A 20,363-nucleotide genomic window follows, 5' to 3' on the forward strand; every position below is an offset into this window, starting at 1 on the left:
TCACAATTCGATCATTTGGGGATAAAACCCAGTGACCTGCAAAGAGGCATAAACATTAGAGCAGATATAAAAAGTTAAATACTAGATTTGAGATTTATTCACAAATCATCTCAATGAAGGGTGAGAATGTATAGCAGCTTAAAAAAAAAAAAAGAGGCAGCTGGGTAATTGTAAACAGTCTCAAGCACAGCATTTTCAGACAGGAAAATAGAGAAACTAATATGTCATCAGGGAGATACTGAGATTATCTACAATAAACAGGATAGTCTGCATGTAGAGGCAAGACATATTGGAAACCTCTTCTTTTCAGAAAATAGAACCAGAGCAATTGGAGGGAGAATAGGTATCGTGTGTGTCATTTATTCATACAATAGTCCAAATGCTGCTATATAGCTAAATATCCTAACATCAAAGTAATAAACATAATATTTGTTTAAAAATGGATCTGAGACAGTTTCTGAAAAAAAAAAAAAAGACTTCCAAGAGAGTCTTGAACTAAAGAATAAAACAGAGAAGTAAGTTCTACAAGTTCCTATTCTGATTTTATGGTAGATTTCCTGCAGAGTATTAGTAAATAATACTTTTGCCCTGTGAACTCTTGTTTCCCTACATTTAAATTAGGTGTGGAGATTGGTAACAGATTTCAACATCTGGGAATTCCACACAACCCAAGCCATACATGTTCTCCTGTTCATGTTTTGCATATTCTCCTATTTTTTGAAAACACATATTTTAGTTGTCATTGGCTGAATACAGAAATTATCTTAACTGTAATACTATTCAAAATAATTTCAGAACAATGGTGTATGGTCTGGACAACCTAACACTGTGACTTTTTAATCAGAGATACTGTGGCAAGCTGCATGTACTTAAAAGAACCTGGCAAGCTACCTATGTTAGACATAAGAATTCCCTGTAAATCCAAATGCACAGGTAAGCTCCAAAGCTGTGCAAGGTCTTTTTCTAGCTGTGAGTGTGATGCTGTTTCAGAGCTGTTGAGGGCTTTGGCTGTGGTTTGTTTCATGCAGAAGTTCTGTAGGAGAGCCACAGCAGTGTTTGAGTAACCTCCTGTGGCTGGTGAATAGCAAGTCCCACATCTAATAACAGCTCATCTTCCTCTCTGGGTCAGAGAATCACACCTGGCATTTGGGGCCACCCAGAAGAGTTTAATGCTGTGACACATTGTGGGAGAAAGGGTATTGCATTCCCAGCACTTCCCATTTGTGCAAAGTGTTTGCCCATTAGAATGAGACATAATAGTTTTATTGGCCCCACACAGTCTCTGAAAGACCATAAACATATAATAGACTTATAAAAAGGGACTGCAACTGTCTCACCAGTCTGCTTTTTAACTGGGTAGGGCTGTTTTACTGTTTCCGTCACACTGATAATGCTGTAAATCTGAGCAGACACAGAGGGTTGTTACCTCCAGGTTAAACTTTGACACCAAATTCTCTGCTTATTCCCTGAGCTGGCTTCAGTGCTTTGCATTGTCTGCTCCAGCACATGCTGACATTTAACGATGCTGCAACAGCTCACTTCAAAATTCCTGTCACATTAAATGCTTTCAGTTACCTGTCCTCTCATGCTCCTGAATGAAATGGGCACTGTACAACAGATGCCTGGCTGCTTTTGATGAATTAATTTACTCGGGAGAAGGAGGACTCTAACTAGACAGCAGAAGTTACCTAATTCCCCACTCCCCAGTACTATATTGGCTGAAAATGTCATCTTGTTTAATACCTCTGTATCCTGATTTCTGTTATCCCTACTGTACAGGATTACTGATAGTGGGAGGAATCCTGTCTCATATCACAATATGGGAAGAGAACTTAAAAAAATCCCCAAACATCTCTTTAGCTACACGATGAATGACTTCTGCATAAAATTGCTTATCAAGTATTACCAAAGAAAAAGAGTGCAGTGAACATGGGCAGACGCAACACTCTGCAGGCTTCTAAATCCCAGTGTGGAAACCAGGAAAAATAGTGGGAAGTTAAGCATTATGCAAGTGACCAAGCTCAACTCTGTCACTAATTTTCCCATTGTTTTCTTGGCAGGTTTCCTGGCTGCACATTTGCAAGTCACTCTGTGAAAAAGCAGGGTTGCCTCATGGAGTCTCACCATGCCGCAAATTCAACATTAACGAGCCACATGGCCATTTTTAGGCTTTGAAATGTCATTCAAATGCTACTTTCTTTGTTCAGTTGTACCCTTCTGTGGTTATAACTTCTGTGGTGTTGTTCAGTGTAGTCAAATTTACAGAGTCAGATTATTAAGTGAATAAGCAAAAGTATCTACTTCTCAAACAGCTAATTTGTTGGATGTTTTTAGATGTCTTCTAAATTCCAAGCCTGCTATAAATTTGGCAAGATCTAACAAAAATACATGAGATGAGTCATTTCCCCATTGCCCATGGCATTAGGAAATATTTGCTGAATTTTATCCTAACTCTTCTGCAACTAAGGGCAGATATCTCAGTGGAGTACTTGCTCGAGAACACCCTTCTGAGCGAGAACAGAAAACCTCCAATATCTCACAAATATTCTTTTTTTTTCCTCCAGAAAATAATTAGTAAATGACTTATAGCTAACCACTGAAGGTGTGTCAGCATGAACAGATGGATATTTATAATTTAATAAACAGTTCATTATGAAAAGAAAGTCTTCCAGTTTAACTTCCTCTCTGAAAATGAGAGTGGCAAAATGAAGCCCTATAAAGTACTCCTAAATAACATCCTCTGAAAAAATCTCATGTGCTGGAAATTTGATGGGGGTTTTAATATTCAATTTATTTTTGAAGTTTACTGCACTTTCAAGAACACAGACTGAATTGGAGCATATCACTAAACAGCAGTGATTTAATTTTACAAGGTCTTCATTTCCTGTGGTGGCAAAATCAGATTTCTGAACCTGTTTTCATAGAGAGTATTACAGAGCACCTCTCTGAATTTATACCTATATTCATTATACCTATGACACTGAAGTGCTGACAGATAGCAGTTATCCCTGTTAACAGCAGCCTCACCAAGGCTTACAGAGAGGTGTCTAGAGCATGACAGGATTATAAGAAAAAATCCATTTCTGTTTGCACACAATGTACATGATACTGTACATTGAGCCATAGCCCAGAAAACACCTGAGCCCCTCCTTCATTTTATCTAAAAATTTATGTCCTGCTAAGATTTTTCTGAATTCTGACTTCAGGATTTTTTTTTTTCAGAATCCTAAACTATTTTTTTGCTTAACTCTCCTCCTCTCTACATATATCCTTGAACACAGACATAAAAAGTGATGTTTGTTGTCTTCCACAGAGGAAGGTTTGGAAAGAAAGATAGTATCTTTTGTCAGATTGAGTTCTATAGCTAAAAAGGTGAGCTAGTGGATTCAAAATCCTTTCTAGAAGAAAGCAGAAAATGGCTTCATATGCTTGAAGTGTTTTTGTTCCTCCCATCTATTATCTTTTAATGTAATAAAAAGAGATATCCTGTCCCTACAGCTCTCATTTCACATCAATCCCCAGACCACCACAGTCCCAGCATTGTTTCTTTCCAGCATGCTCATTATCGTGCTGCTGTAAAGCAGCAGGAATCCCTGAATCCCATTTGTGCTTGGCATTCTGAAGCGGGGAGCGCTGCCTCACTTACCGCCTCCACCTCTGCTGGGTCATACCAGACATTAATGTACGGATGCTGTAAGGCTTCATCTACTGATATCCTCTTGGCAGGATCAATGACCAGCATCTTTGATAAGAGGTCCCTGGCTTGGCTGGCTGGAACAAGGGAAGCAAAGAAACACAGCATTAGTACAAAACAGCCTCCAGAAGAGGCTTGGTAGGGGTAGGAAAAGAGCAGTGGCACAACCCTTTGAGAGATTGGTTGTGCGTGCACTTCTGCTCCCTTGCCTCCTCATAGCAAGAGCTCTTTAGTAATCATTTCAGGCCTGATTCGTTAGAAAGGTGCCAAACTCAGGGCTGACACCATAAGCTCCCTAACAAGATTTAGTGACATTTTACATATGTGCAGATTCCACAAAGAGGGATGAATAATATCCCTAGGAAAAACATGCTTGATGTATCTGTGATTATTACCAGGATCAGAATACAAAAGTTCACATAAAGACATCTAAAATCATGACATTACTAAATCAAAGCCTGAAACTTACAGGCACTCTCAGACTGGCTCAGAAAAACATCCCCACTTCTCTGGATGTTTTAAAGTTTCTCTCCTAACCTGCTGTGAGGCATTAAACGTTTTAATGAGGCATAGAGATTAGGCTAATCTTAAGGCATCCCCCTAGAAGCAATAATTTCAAATCTGTAGCCTCGGGGTATGGAAGTGTTTGGAACTGCTTGAGTCTTGTTTGTCCAGTATAATGAAATTTAAATCAGTGGGGCACATCATCCTGCACTACAAATATATATATATATATATATATATATATATATATATATATACACATTGAATTTTACATTGCAGCATTGATTTATTTTACCTGATAATTCATTCCATTGTGCCTATCAGGCAAACAATGCCACAACAAAGCCACAAACTCAGGTTTATGTTACCCAAATGGATTTTTCCTAGTTGGAGTTTGTAAAAAATATAATACCATCTTAACCAACACGAAAAAATTATAACAACATGTATTTCTGTTATTATTATTATTAACAACTATGTAGTGTTCTAAGCTCTTGGGTGCTCAAAATTATTTGCTGTGTAAGTGAAAAAGACAACGAAAGGAAAAAAGTTGCAAAGATATTATTAGGTATCTCATCATACATGGATGAGTATCTAATTAAACCATTAATATTACATTATATTTAGGCAGGGCATGGGATGCACAAGTAGGAGATCCTGAATGCACTGTTTCTTGTTTCATGGCTATATTTTCAAAACTGGCATTCAGGATGCTCAAATGTATGTGCTTTCTGTACGCAAAAGATAACAGCACTGTTTGACAGTCATTTTTATTCATTAGCTGTGAATGCAGGAAAATTCCATTATTCAATTGTGTTGTGGTAGGAGTATAAAATTCTGTGTATCCAAAAGCATCTGCCCAGACCTTTCCCTTTATTTCCAGAGCCAGGACAGCAGCTTGGCTATGAAGCAGTTGTTAACTGTAAGAAAATTCAGGGCTGTGTAATGACATGCAAATTGCAAGCAACTGAAAACCATTAAATGCCAGTGTGGTGAGTGGCTCCAAGGACTGGAGTGGTGCAGAGCCAGCACACAGCTCAGGTCTGCAGGGGTTCCAGGGCTGCATACTAAACACACAATAATCAGTCTTTCCCACTGAAGGTCAATGCCCCATTCAAGTGAAAAAACCACTTCAATATATGATTAAAATCATGGCAATTTTTCTTCTACAAGGGGATATCTAATCACATTGTAAGTAAATTAATTTTCTACTTCACCTATCTTAAGTGACCCACAGGATTTTTCACAAGAAGAAATCCACCCCAGTGGATACTAAACCTTGGCTGCTTCATTTTGGCTGATGTTGATAACATATTTGTATTTTCTAGTAAAGGTAGAGCTATGAGGCAGGCATTTGGCTGAACTGGTATTTTTCAACTAAAAATACCCAGTGCAAGTACTGAGATCTCCCAATGGAAGTTCTATTGTTCTGTTTTGTTAAAAGTTCAAGAATAAGAGTAAGGGAACACCTCAATTCCTTGAGGCACAGGATCATCACATGGAACACCATGAGAATATTCTCAGTGCACCAGGATCTCCAAAAACCAGTTCCAAAGCCTGCCTCTCAGCTGAGCAAAACCCATGCAGTCACTAGACTGCAACTAAGTGCATTAAATGGAGTGCAACTAGAGAGAAGAAACATTGGAAAAATTCCACTGCAGATGTTGCATGTGAATCACATCAGACATACCTTTGAGTTTGTTGTGTTCTGAGTCCGCTGGGAAGAGAGAGTCTGGAAAAAGTTTGGGGAAAGTGAGGCCAGCATACTTGGGTCTGTTCTCAACGTAGTTCCGTACTGTTGGCTGCAGCTTCTTCATGAATTCTGGACAGGGTGTTCCCAGCTGCTCAATAACTTTATTCCACTGATCAATATCTGAACACCAATAGTTAAGGGAAACAAAATGCAAACTCCCATGTAGCCTCCTGACATTTCTGATTGTGTTCTCTGAGAATCCTCAGAGATATTTAACTCCCTTCATAACATCTTTACAGTCACTATCTTTTCTTCTCTTCTCACTACTCCTGCAGGTCCAACAGCCTGCAAAGGGAAAAACTCTCACACAACTTCAGGACATTGTGCAGTTTTAAAACCATGACCACCACAGAACAACACACAGATTCTTCTCTTTGGGTCTACACTTGTTACCATTTTTTTTATTTTTTAAACTTGAAATCCAGTGACTTGCACTCCCGTTTTTTTTTTACATGCAGATAATGGTCACTATGTCAGCTTGGAAGAACGTGCATCTGCCTTCCTATTCAGTCTGTGGAGAGGGAAACCCAGCTGGCTTAAAGCTCTGTGCAGGACAAAAATCTTCTTCCACTCATCTGCTTTGCACTCTACTCTCTCCAGTAACTTCATTGATCCTAATTTTTCCAATACCAGCCAACCAGCAGCCCCTCAAAAACAATTTGTTTGATTTTATAAGAATGCACTGGGACTCATTTTCTATTGACAAATGATGCACAGATGTAGACAGATGTTTCTCCTTAACTGAGAAAGTGACAGCAACATTGCTAAACTGATACTAATGGCTAATGGGAAACAGGCTCTAACGCCTAAAAAAGAAAGTGTATTACAGGCATTTTGTACTGAGCTTTTTATTTGTTGAGGTGTTGATATTTTAGTGTTCTTGTGCTAACATTTAGGCACCTGATGGGTGTTATGTAGCTCTTTCAGCCACGTTCACAACAAGCCTGACTGCGCCAACAAAAAAGCAAATTATCAGTAGCATCTCTACATCACACTAATTCACAGAGCTAAGAGCCTGATGACTACATGGGGAAAAACGAAGGAGGGTCACATGCAGCTGTGGGTACATTGATACTGAGAAATATGATGGAGTTTTGCTGAGAACACATTGGAAAGAAAAGGCTTTTAAAACACAAACATTCAAAGCATTTCAGCACAGATATTTCTTTTTTTAAAAGTAGTCTTTTAAGTTATTGTTTTAATCAGTATCATAAGTGTGGAGGAGTTTTCCAAATATTAAGACAGATAACACAAAAAAAATCGTCAAGCAAAAAGCAGTTCTTCGTTGCAGTAGCAATTTCAGATTTTAAAAAGTATTTTATTTTATAGAAATGCAAACAGTCTTTTTACATATCTTGGAAAGTAAAGACAGACTAAATTTGGATTTACCTGAAGTATCTTATTTGAACAAAAAAAAAAAAAAAAAAGCTAATAATTAATTTAAAAATTGCAGGTCTACTAATCAAAAGTGTTTAAAGGAATTAAAATAATTTAAACATGTTTTAGGAATTCTAAACCAGTGTTTTAAATTGTTTTATTTTCAGCTGAAAAAAGCTGCTTCAGTCTGGAAAGATTTTTCTGAATACCTCTTATTTTTTAAACTAACATGCATATTTATGTAGAAAAGCCCCTCTCACACACACCCCCTGTAGGTTGTATGTAGCTTATCTTGTGTTGTCCATGAAAAATAATTTTTTCTCAACAGAAAACTGAGAAATTGCAACAACAGTAAAGTTATCTAAGACTACAGCTGCTCAAAGAGTAGCCTGAATATTTCATTAGAAAACAAAGTGTTCTGACATTTTAAACTTCTGTTCAAGTCAAGACACCTCAGTGACTGGGAGCTGAACTGCTACAGGAGCAGGTCTCTGAGGAACTTGAGAATACAGAGTGTGTAAATGCTTTGCAGAGAAGAACAGAGAGTACAGAAACGAAGAGGTTATTAGTTGTGCCAAGAGAAGCTAAATGGGTGAGAGAGCCAAGCTCTAAAATCATCACTGGAAGCATTACCTGTGCGTGTTGAGTGAAGTGTTTGATAAACAGGCAGGGCCAAACACAGAACTTGCTTCAAAGAACCTGTAGCCCTGTCCAGAGCAGGTGAACCATCTCCCAGGCATTTAGTGAAGGCCAAAGAAAAACTGATCTTTGGGATCACAGAATTATGGGGGACTTGGATACACTGAGAGGGAAGATGTAGTAAGATGGCCTAGACATGAGCCATAAGGGAAAAGGGGTACAAGAAGTTCCCAGAATAGGGCCAACATGATGGGAACCACTGTCAGTGGTGATGGAGAAGGGAGAAGGAAAATCCATGGATAACATATCAGCTCCCACTGCACACATTGCTTCTAAGATGACAGAAAGGCTCTCAGTAAGAAACAACACACAAGCAGACTACCACCTACGACTGGAGTCATCACTGCAAAAACCAGAGCCAAAGGCAAGGAACAGGCAGAGCCACCACATCCTGCTGCTTGACTGGACTTGATTTGCAGGATAGCACTGGACCTCTTGCAGCCCTGCTCTTACCAAGAGCCAAAAGGTCAGGCTTTATGTCACAGACCTCAGGGACTGGTTTTGAGTAATGAATTATCTGAATGGGTAATTGTGCTTCTGTACTGTATTTTTTGTGACTTATGTTGTTTGTATAGTGCCAAAACCCTTAAATAAAATACGTTCATTTGCTCTTTAGATACATTTACATGTACACACACACAAACTGACATGATGGAGCAGTCAAGACTGTTTTTGTCCTAATAATAGTAATAACAAAACCATGCTAAGTGAAAGCAGTTAGATAATGTTTTAGTCAGATGGATGCACACATTTTCTCTCTAGTAATGGTTCTCCGCTTACCTAGACTTTAAAAACACTGGATTATATTCTGCTGATCCAGCTCCATTTCAGTGTAATGCTTTATGCAGTCAACACATGTGATGCATCTGTGATCACCTGGTGATGAGAAGTTGTACCTATCATGGTATGAGATTTAAAAAAAAGTCGTGGAAAAAACCTGAGGTCTACACATCAAAGCAAAGAAACAGCTTTCTCTAGCTGCCAGTCAGCACTAGCTTCAGCAATTCTGCAGGAAACAAATGTTACTACAGGGCAGTCCTAATATGAATCAAAATCTACAGTAGGTGACATGAATTGATTACAGATTGTAACTATTGATGTAATTGAAAAAATGGTACAAAAAGTTAGTGATCACATAACTCTGATGGAAGTTTTCCAGAAAAAAAAAAAAAAAAGGAAAAAATCCCTTAAAGAAGACGAAAAAAAAGAGGATCCTGTTTTTCCCCTTGAAATTAAGCAAATGTTAGACAGACTGACAGCTGGGAAAGAATTCCAAACCAAAGCTCTGTAAAATGATGGAATGTCTGCTTAAAAGCTATTTGAATCAGTTCAGCCATCCATTGCCCCGAGCAGGATCAAGGAAAATGTGTCAACTATTCATAACAGCATCTCTATGATTTAAGACAGAAGAAGGGGATCTAACCTGGATTTATTAGTTTGCCTCTGGCACTAACAATATGGCATTTAGTAACATTAAGATGGCCACACAGTTACAGCAAACATTTAAGAAAATAGAGCAAAGATATAAGAAAATAGATCAAATCATTAAGATGGCCACACAAAGTTACAGCAAAGATTTAAGAAAATAGATCAAAAATTAGTATCTTCTGAATGAAGATTTATCACTGAGGCCTCAAGTTGCCTCAAGCTCACCCACCACCTTTTCTCTTTGCAGCTTTATACTCTCTGAAGGATAGCTCTCCTTTGCTTTCTAAATACTTATTTATTTGGAAATCAGCACAAGATTAAGTGACATATTTTTCTAAAGCAAAGGCATAAAAATTTCATGGGAAAATAATATTGTGACTTAACAATAAAGCATTTCTTTTGAAAAAATCAGATCTCACAGTAAAGTCATCTATTTAGATGCACAAGCTGAAAGTGTACCTGAATTTATTCTTTTCAGTGTGCATTGATGCAATATAGTTCAAAAGTGTGGATTAAAAACCAGTGTTTTCTTCATTCAGTTGTAAACCTTAGATAAATTAAATTCCTGAAAATTTCCATACAACTATAAGGAAATTGAGTTTGGCTATAAGAGAAAACTTATAATACTTCTATGTCTCCATAAGAAAATACTAAAAGCATTTCTACAGTGTACAAAATAGTAGCTTGCAATTAAAAAAAAACCAATTTAGATAACAAATTATTGTCTTCCTATCTAGCCTCAAGATCACAACAATTTTTCTTTTTCCTTCTCATGACATGTCTGTGTAAATCACACTCTTTTTTGGAGCAAAAAAAAATGTATTTTGTTAAGTTCAACAGCAAGGTTTTGCAGGAGGAGTTACTGTTTGCCTTAGGATGTTTCAGTTGTACTGCAACACAAGTAACTTAATCTCTCATGTTTGTTCACCTGAAAGAGGAGTCTTCTTCTAAAATCCTCTTTGTGCAGTATCTATGGACTGTGATGTGGGAAACACGAGTAATTGTGCCAGAATGCCTGTTCATATAAGAACTGCTGGAATTGTGCTGGACAGTGGTGGTGCTGGTGGGAATCATGCTCCCATGCCTGGCACACTGAACTGCACTTGCTCCACCTGTCCAGCAGCACCTCCACACCATCTTTGCTGTACAGGAGCAGGATTTGCTCTTTCTGGATAAATGTGCTGCTTCCGGACATCATTAAAATTAGGACGTGTCAAATCTTGCTTTTCTTGAGGTAGGCACAACGAAAACAAAACAGACACAGGATGTTCTGTTTGAAACAGGCAGACGGGAAGATCACCTCTTTTCAATCTCAAAATCTTGAGGGTACCACCTTGCTAATTGTATTCTCCTTAAATTTGCATATTCCACCAACAAAAACAAACTGCTGCACTTCAGGCAATTTTCTAATGCTCGTAACTTGCCAAATTTAGAATAATTACTATGAAGAGCTCTGCAGTTCCCTCCCCAACACCAAATTGTGGCAACAACTGCAAAGATGATAGGCCAATTTTTTTTTTTTTTAAATTTTTAATTGGACCTTTCTTTTTAAAATAAATCTGCTAAAAAAGACGCTAACCAGCTTTACTGTGGGAGACATCAGTGCCACATTCATATTTTTTCCACAGCCCCACAATTTACACATTGATGCCAACGCAGTTTACAAAAAAAACCCACACAAAAGGAATTGAAAATGCTGCCATCTGACAAGACAGTAACTCTAAAGCATTTTCTGTTCCAAGGTGAACACTTTGAGAAGTATGTGGCATTTGTAAAAATTAGACAGCAACAGAAAATAATGTGCACTGTTCAGAATAATAATTGCTATTTGTATGGAATAACAGAATGTGGTGATAACAGAAACTAACATGTAACACAAAAAAATGACTTAAGAAGATTACCATTGATCATTCAGGAGTTAGGAGATAGCAGTGTTCATTGTGCAGATGCCATCATTAATATTTTGGATGCCCATTTATGTCTCCTTAACTGAAATTTTCAAATACTATTTTTTGGCTGGTATTTCATTCAGTTGCTGCTCATCTGTGCTTACACAGCAGCAAGAAAATCATAGAATCATAGAATGGTTTGGGTTGGAAGGGACCTTAGAGAACATCTCACTCCAAGTCCCCTGCCATGGGTAGGGACATCTCTCACTAGGCCATGTTGCTTAAAGCCCCATCCAACCTGGCTTTGAGCACTTCCAGGGATGGGGCACACCCCCAGCTGTTACACCACCAACATGTTACAGGTGTTTATAAAAGCCATCTAGGAGACAGCATAGGAAGTAGGATCTTAGTGATACAGCAGAATCCTAAAATGTTTCTGGTTTTACTGTCAGTGAAGTTGGTATGAGATCAGTTTGCTTCTGAATCTCAGGTGTACCTGCAACAACTTGGATAAGAAATCAAGAATGGACTCCTCAAGCCCAAAACATAGAAAACAGGTTCCTGGGAACTGTAGGGTTGTTCCTCTTCCAGAATCAGGAGAAAACAGAACCATTCTGTGTTTTGATTTGTGTAATTATTCAAAAGTTCCTTTTGCCCTTTACGAGTGCAGGGCAATTAACAGTTACTCAACTGCCCAGTGTTTAAGGAAAGACAAATTTTAGCCTCAAAGTTCAAGAATATTCAACAACATACACCATTCTATATATTCGTGTATCTATCAGTCTATATCTATATCTATTTATCAGCTGAGCCACCTCCAGCAACCAACACTTCATTAATCTTTAGTATCAGTTCTTTCTCTACATTTCCTCTGACTTCCAAGGAGTGGAAGCTGTAGACATCACTCAAAGGATGGAAAGTCAGCAAAGAGAAAAGGCTGAATAAATAGAGACATAAAAAACCTTCATGAGAAAATACAATAAATATGCAATAGAGCAGTTGTCAAAATGTATGAACTGAGTTGTATTATTGGATAGGAGCAAGTGTTTTCCTCGTATTTGCATACAGATGGCAGGTTTTCCAAGATAAAATTATAAGCTGTTAGCACACTGTCAAAGTTCAAACAATTTGTGTTTAGTACAAACATTTCTAAAAGAGTTACATTGCTGCATTGAAAATAATTAAGTAGGCAATGGATAAACTTTCATCCATTTAATAGTGCTGGGAGTGGATTTTTGCAGCCTGGGCACTCATTTTTTGGTGGGTTATCCACAAATAGCACTGTTTCCATGGAACCACTGTAATAATTCAGCATTATTGCTCACAGAAAAACCACACCAAAAAATTACTTTTCAAATAGAGTATCATTCTCATCTCAGATTTAAAGAAGAATTAATTTATTGTGCAAATACACAAAGCTGCTTTTCCTAAGGAGTTTATGATTTCTAACTGCCAGTGATACCCTGAAAATCACAAAATGCTGCTTTGCTTACTGTTGTAACCACTAAATCCGTACTTGTTTTAACAGGTAAGACCAGAGTAGACTTCTGTGCAAAATTTCTGCAGGCTCTATATCTTTTTCCATAAGCTCAGATTTCCTGACAAAGGAAAGGTACAAAAAATTTGCTCTTAGAAGGCTTGCTGGAATAGTTTCCAATAACCTGTTCTCTTATGTTTTCAGAACAGTCCCTGCATCTTCTGCATAAAGCAGAGAAAGCTTTAGGGCAGTTATTGAGATCTTCTGTGATGCCCGAGAAAATAATTTTGCCACTAATCCTAGAAAGTACAAACCCATCTTTTAAAAAAAGATTATGGCCTGTGCTATAATGACTTGTGTACAGATACTGCTGGACTTTATAGATCATTCTGACTCATTACAGCAGCATTTGTTTATGAAACCTAGACAAAGTTATTAGGCAAAACATGTATATTGAAAAGTATTTTCAGAAACTACAGTAATATTTCTGCTCTACATGTCACCAGCAATGCAGATCAATTTGATGTGAAGTTTGTAAGTAAATTAACTCTATGCCTGGAAGGAATCTACTGAAAGTGAAATTATTGTTTCAGAACATGAGTCTTGAAAAACACAGTTTTGTTTTTGTTGAAATGAAATGGCCAGAAGTGTGGACTTAAAAAAAAGAGGTCCTTCAAGGGTATTGATGGCTTACATGTATTTCTATCTATTTTCTTCATCTCACACTGGTCATGTTCTTTAATTTTTGAGCACTGAGTCTCAGCTCGAGGTCTGAAGGAGTGTTTTAACTCTGAGAATCTTTAATGGTCTTGGTTATCTTCTGAAATTCAGCTATGCTTCCTGAGCTCAAAAAGGCCCTGTTTATCTCCTGAATTCCACAATATGGCTTTGAAGCTCTGCCCAGCATTTTTTCAGCAGCTCAGCCCAAGTATAAGCTCATCAAATCTGTTGATGGCTGGAGAACTTCCTCTACAAACACATCTGCTGCTGCACCTGGCACTGGCTGAAGATTTCAAGAGCTCTGATGTGACTGATGCCTAACAACTTCAGGGAGAAATTTCGTATAGACATAGAACTGTTTAGGTTGGAAAAGACCTCTAGGATCATTGAGCCCAGCTGTTAACCCAGCGCTGAAAAGACACCACTGAAGTCCACTGAATGCTGCCAGGGCTGCAGCGATCCTGCACTGGTGGAGTTTGCAGTGCTGAGGGATATGGGTCAGGTGAAGAGTAAACTCAGGATCCCAAATTTTTGGAAAGCAAAGTTCCAGCTGCTCAAGGAGTCTTGAACAATAGGGCCCTGTGGGAAACTGCCCTCAGGGACAAGGGAGCAGAACAGAGCTGGCACGTATTTAAGGACACTTCCACAGAGCACAAGAGCCAGCAATCCCCTTATACTCCAATCCCTACAACATGCATGGCACGATTGCAGCTGTAGAATAAGGCAGAATAAGGCTGCATAAGCTTGTGCAGACATTTACTAAGAGCAGCTGGCATCACATCTCTCTACTGAATATATACTTGGCTCCCTAAGCTTGTCCAACTACCGGAATTAAAGGCACATTCATCCTTGTCTGCCCAAAGTGCCTGCAGCAGCTAAAAAAAAAAAGTGTAACTATACTTTCACAGCTCACCAAAGGACTAAGGCACCTTCTTCGCTCCTCCAGATCATCCATGCAGCAAGGAGAAAAGGTTAACAGTCTCCCTCACAAAATCTTGAGAAGAACACGTGGAACAAGAGTCAGACTCAGGTACAGCCAGCTTGTCCCATTATTCCTGAGGCAACACAACACACCACGTCCTTGCTCGAGGCACAATTAGGTGCAAGCTTCATGCTGATTGCTTTTTGAAAGCAGAACTACTGCTGTCAACATTGAAATGAAGTTTTCATATGAAATTAAAAAATAAAAAGGAAAAAAGAAAAAGCTATAGCAGACAAGTGCATCACATGCATACACCAAAAATGATGGAGAAATAGTAAAATTTGAGGAACAATAAAGACCATGAGGATTTTGGACACAGCCAATCATTCTTCCCAACTGGGAGTTTAAAAGAGAATAGAGGTGGATTCAGTTTCACCCCAGTGACTTCAGTGAATTCAGATGAATTCAGAATTACAGGAGTAGGACAAAGCAGCCGCCTAGCTAAGCACTCCACTCTGCACTTACTCAGAGGTATTTTCTGCTTTTCTGCTTCAGAATTTTGCTACTTAAATTTTTTAAGTTAGCTGAATGGACTATTTAGTTGTGTAAACAGTAACAGCATCAAATGACCTACACTCTTTAACCACTGGAAAATGGCAAATAATAAATTTTGCAGTCAAATACATGACTGACAGTGCACTTCTCATGAATATTCAATCTTTTAGCTTCAAAACTGCTTTTCATGGTTATTTATGCATAAAAACTGACACAAATTAGTATTAAATACTCTTCAAATCACAGTGTGCATGCGAAATGAAACACTGCCTGTTAAGAAAAAATTGCTGATAGCAGATTCTGGTACATTGCCAGGCTTAACCCATTTTGTGTCAAAGAGGAAACTTTTTTAAAGAAAGGAATGTTTAATTACTCTTGCTCCTGCACTTAAACACATCCTTAAGTATGCTGCCCCCGAGCACTGAGGGCTTAGAGTCCTTGCTGATGGAATTATCCAGCTGCCCAACTCCATCACTCGTCTGAAGAAATAATCTTTTTTACAGCAATGCTAAGCATTTTCTGTGCAGGTTTAAGGCAGAGGATGGCACGAGGTCATGGATCTCAGCAGGCTGGGTTGGAGCTTGCAGCTTCCCGACTGGTTTTCAGCTGCACAGATGGGCAGGGGAGCCAGCCCCTGCTCATGGCTGCCCAGCAGCAGGGAAGGGGTGTGGGGGGTGGATTTGGAGAAGAGGTGGCTTTGAGGAGGAGCCTGAAAGAAAGCAATGGTATCATTCTCTGTCCATGGAATAGGCAGCCATGGAACAGCAGAAGAAAAGCAGAGAGGTACAGAAAACACAGAGAAAGTTTAGTAACGTGTCATAAATAAAAATGAAGAACATGAACTCAATTACAGGCCAATCCCAAAGAAATCAGCAGCTGGAAAATAGACAATTTCTATGGAGTTATTACAATAATAGATGGCATACAATGCTTTAATTATAGAGGCTTTGCGCAAGTTCTTTTTAACAAGCGTGCAGCTGTGTCAAAGAAACCAGTTTTTGAAGTGCTATTTAAGACATATTCAATTCTTTTTTGGACTTATTTAGGAATATCTTTAAATGCTGGCTTATAAAATGTAGGTCTATGAACATAAAACCAGTTCTGACTACATCACTGAGGGATGCTCAAATGTTTGACTCCACATTGACAGGAAACAAGCACAGCAGACCTGGAGCACAGATCGATGCTAATGATTTCCATTAACACACAGAAGGGAAGTGTTTACTTTCACATAGGCAGAGGAGATGTGCTACAGATCATACAAAGACACAAGGAAAGTGTATTGCTCATTTCAGTATGGGTATGCTCACCTAGCATTTTGGACAAAACACAAGTTAGAATATTACTAGGCAAGGCTGTGAAAATATTAATGATATAATTACCTACTCTCATTTCTTTCATGCTCTTCAGATGATACTTTTCCCACATTTTGATCAAAATATTGAATCCTTTAAAATGTAAATGAGGTCAGAAGTGCTGAAGTGAGCTGGTAAGTATGTGCATATACACACACAAGTGTACATGCACACCTACTCAGAGAAAGTTACATAAAAATTAATAATGCCTGGAAACTCTGTTATCTAACTACAGAATTTAAAATAAAAGGAAAACTTGTACACAGGCCATGTCCATTTCTCATATTCATGATCCTATGGATAGTAAAAGACTGGTATTAGATTAAGCATGTACTGGTCTCAGTTATTGTTACACACAAGGAAGTGTTTCACAGTGTGATAAATACTAAAGTGCTTCAATAAAGCATGGAACAAAATAAGAAATATGGCTGCCTCAGTGTAGAATGGTCTCCAAGGAAAACAAATGTATTCCTTGTCTGCTTGTCCACTAATTTATTGTGTTTATTTGTAAATCACTTCTTGTTGATGCCAAGAATATATTCTGCTTTCACATAATAGTTTCATGTGCTTAAATAAAAGATGGCAGACCCAAGTCCACTACAACAGTTTCCCAAGAAACATCCAGACTTCTGAGTCATTAAATTACTACCAAGTGATGATTTTAGTCTTGGGAAGAAGTTATGCCCAAACTGAAACCATTTCCTACTTTTGTACTTTAATACCACCCAAAGAGCAACCAAACAAAGCAAATAAGCAATTCCATGAGTCTATAATAAATAAGTATTTCTATGAATTATGTCTGAGTATCACAGAGATGCAGAAATGCGTGTGAATGCAGAACCTCTAACATCTCTCCCTGAAGTAAGCAGTGACTTGTGCCTCCCCTTCTACCACCTTTAAAAAGCACTCCCCTCCCAAACACACACCACCAAATTAAAAAAGAGACATTCATAACAACAAAGCTGTGGTCACTGGCTGCAGAAAGCGATGCTGATGATGTGTGGGATGCTGTTTTCCATCTCCTCATGCCGTACTTACTGTGGCTTTTACCTAAGGCTTTTGCTGAGAGGCAGTAATGGTTTGTTGACATTTTGGTTTGCAGGGATTTTGCAGTGGGACTTAAGCCAGCTCTTTAGGTACAGAACAGAGGTATGTCAGCACTAGTCTGGTGGGAAGGGGCTGGAAGGAAAAGGGTTGGAAGTACCTAGAGGGGCCAGAATGGCTGCTAGGAAGGATACGATCAGTGCCAGGAAACAACACAGCACCTTTAATAATTTCTCCCATGATGCACCCTACTGACCACATGTCAACTGAAAACAAAAATGAAATGAAGGTAAACAAGAAAACAGGAACAGAACAACAAACAAATGAGAAGACTTATCCAATCATGCTATAGCACAGCGCCTGCAGACACAGACCTGCCTCCTGCTCTCAGCGGCTGCTTTTCTGCCTGAGCACACAAGTTTCATGACAACAGAGCAGGTCTGAGAAAAATCAACTCCAACAGTTTCCTTTACCCCAGTGTGGATGAAAGACAATGCCATTAAATACAGAAACCCAACTGAGACCCGCGGCTGGCTACTGTGTCATAATAAAACTTTGTAATTAAAATTTACCAATTAATTTTGTCTTTTTCAAGCTTTCATTTGTATTCATTACCTAGGTTTATGATGCTTTGTCTTGTAAATGAATGCTGGTCTCTGTATTCAATAAGGATATGCAAATTGCTATTCCTTTATCATTCCAGCTACCAGAGATCCATGCATATTTTCACAAGCTGAACTGCCAGAAGCCACAAAAAGAACTTGGGTCCTTGTGAAGACATATCCACTGCTGATTCAGGGTTATGAATAGAATTTTTGAGATCATTCAACTCCAACAATGCTTGCTTTAGGGCCTGTTGGCTCACTTCCAGCGAATCTCAGTGAAGCCAGCAGTCCATCACAGGGATCTTGAGAATCTCATAAGATTTCCATTTGCCATGATAGGAAATGGTGATTTCTAAATAGGCCAGTTGAGACACAGAAGTGCTAAGCTGTACCTTCTGCAGTGAAATTCAGAGAAAATCGGGGGCCTATTTACCTCCTACAGGGAAGAGCTGTTCAGCTGGGTCAAACAAAGCTCACCACAATTTACACTGGACCACAAGATGAAACTCAGACTCCTTATATCCAGCACAGGATTAAGGTGACATTTCCCCCCATACTGATTCCATGTAACCACATTACCTCTGCTGTCCTTGCTCTATGATAAGTCATAGGGCATGAAAGCAAGCACAGGGACAGACTGGTGTCTCAGGGCCAGGAACTGGGGAAAAAATATGAAAGTGTCATGCTGCTTGGTTAAATTTACTCTTACAATTTCATATTTAGCAACAGTTTAAAGTGCATTTGACTTTGAAGGCAAATGCCCTATTTGTGGAAATCTTAACATGCCTGGGTCTAAGGGTCCCTTGTTGCTTTATTTAGCATATGAAAAGCTTCAACACTACACAATAAAGAAATCAATAAACAAAAAACAAAGAACCAAAGAAAAGGCTACTTGTTTGGAAGCAATAAGCAGAGATGCAAATTATTGCTGCTTTCATCACAAGCTAAATGGCATGCAAAATATCAGGAAAAGATAGAGCAAGCAGTTGTTTGTTCGTCTGTTATTAATTCCTTTTTATTTTCAGAGGCTGCCTCCTGACATCACTGCTCTATGCTATGCTCCAGAGGGCACACACACAAGTTGAGCTAGTGCCTTACTAAACTGCAAACCGTGTAAAATCAGAGATGATTATTCCCCTCTGTGCCTGAGGTTTTGGGAAGGAAGCTCTTTGAAAATTTCCAAACCAGAAGGAGCAAAGATAAACACCTAAATATAACCAACGTCCTTCTTGACAGCTGCCTGTTTTTCACCTCCTGAGGCAATTAGAAATAAATCAAAGTGGAACCAGGATTTGGCTGCATGTTAGAAGTAGTTGGTTGGAGGTTAACAATTTTAGCACATACAGCAGCAGCTGTCAGAAGTCCCAGTCAAGGCACTGAGACTTGTGCAAAGCTCCAGGAAGGACTGCAGAACTGAGATCTATGCCTTGATCCTCTACTTCATCTAGTCCAACATCAATCCAGATGTTGCAGTCCAAGTAATTTCACTCATACAAGCATCAGGAAAAAAAAAAACAAGCACACCACAATCTCTAAACACCTACATTCAGCTCCAAAGCACTGAAAATTTACACCTGGTAAAAGTTTTTTTTTGTTCAAATGTGAGTAATCACAAATGCTGGCAATGCTGCCTTAACACATGGGACATCCCTAAGTTTTAATCAAGGGCAGGCTAACTACTAGTGACAGACCTCTTCATGATTCAAGGTAAAGTTTCAGTTTAGCAGCTGTTTGCCTTGATGTTTGTAAGATCGTGTGAAACAGTGTTAAGGAATTTAACCTAAGGCTGTTCAAGACTCTCTGAAGTGGAACTGTTGGGATTTGGGTAGTCCTTGATGGGAAACCCACTCACCACTGCAATATCCAGGTCCTGGATTACTAGGACTAGGGGATTTTTAATGTGTTCAGAAGCTCTACAAACCAGATTATTGCACACCCTGGAACACATTCTTAAATGTGCACATGTACTTTAGAATACAAGTAAACTTGCCAAGCACACCAAAGGCACCCTGGCATTGCCAGCTTGAACAAGTGCTCACCAGAAACCAAATTCATGTGTCTTCCTGAACAAAGGAAAAAAACCATTTTAAACATACAGGAAATCTTCTTCTCTGGGCCACCTCCTGGTTCTGCTTCCCCACCAAACAGGTACTTCATGACCCAAATGAGTTCTTGCTCATCCTTCCAGATTTCAGATTCCCTCCGGCAGAAATGCAGAAGGGTCAGGAATTGTAGAACTACCCAAAGATGTTTCTATATGGAGAGGACCCAAGTCAACCTTCCGTAGAAATCTCCCTGATAAATCTACATTCTCCTCCTGCAAAAGTGCAGGTTCTCTGGG

General features: G+C 38.9%; 1 protein-coding gene across 5 annotated transcripts in view; it reads right to left on the bottom strand.

The window, feature by feature from the left end:
- The window catches only part of MAPK10 (mitogen-activated protein kinase 10), a 72,995-nt gene that overhangs the window by 11,449 nt on the left and 41,183 nt on the right, over nt 1-20,363 (bottom strand). For 2 of the 5 annotated variants that reach the window (XM_041489226.1, XM_041489228.1), the window contains 3 exons: nt 17,612-17,683; nt 5,889-6,071; nt 3,647-3,771 (listed from right to left, as the gene is read on the bottom strand). In XM_041489226.1, coding sequence (XP_041345160.1) covers nt 3,647-3,771; nt 5,889-6,071; nt 17,612-17,683 — 380 coding nt within the window. The remainder of the gene's footprint in view (nt 1-3,646; nt 3,772-5,888; nt 6,072-17,611; nt 17,684-20,363) is intronic. The other 3 variants (XM_041489225.1, XM_041489224.1, XM_041489229.1) reach the window with 2 other exon arrangements.

The sequence above is a fragment of the Pyrgilauda ruficollis genome, unplaced genomic scaffold, assembly GCF_017590135.1.
Source record: "Pyrgilauda ruficollis isolate IOZ18807 unplaced genomic scaffold, ASM1759013v1 scaffold91, whole genome shotgun sequence".
In the NCBI taxonomy this organism is placed as follows: Eukaryota; Metazoa; Chordata; class Aves; order Passeriformes; family Passeridae; genus Pyrgilauda; species Pyrgilauda ruficollis.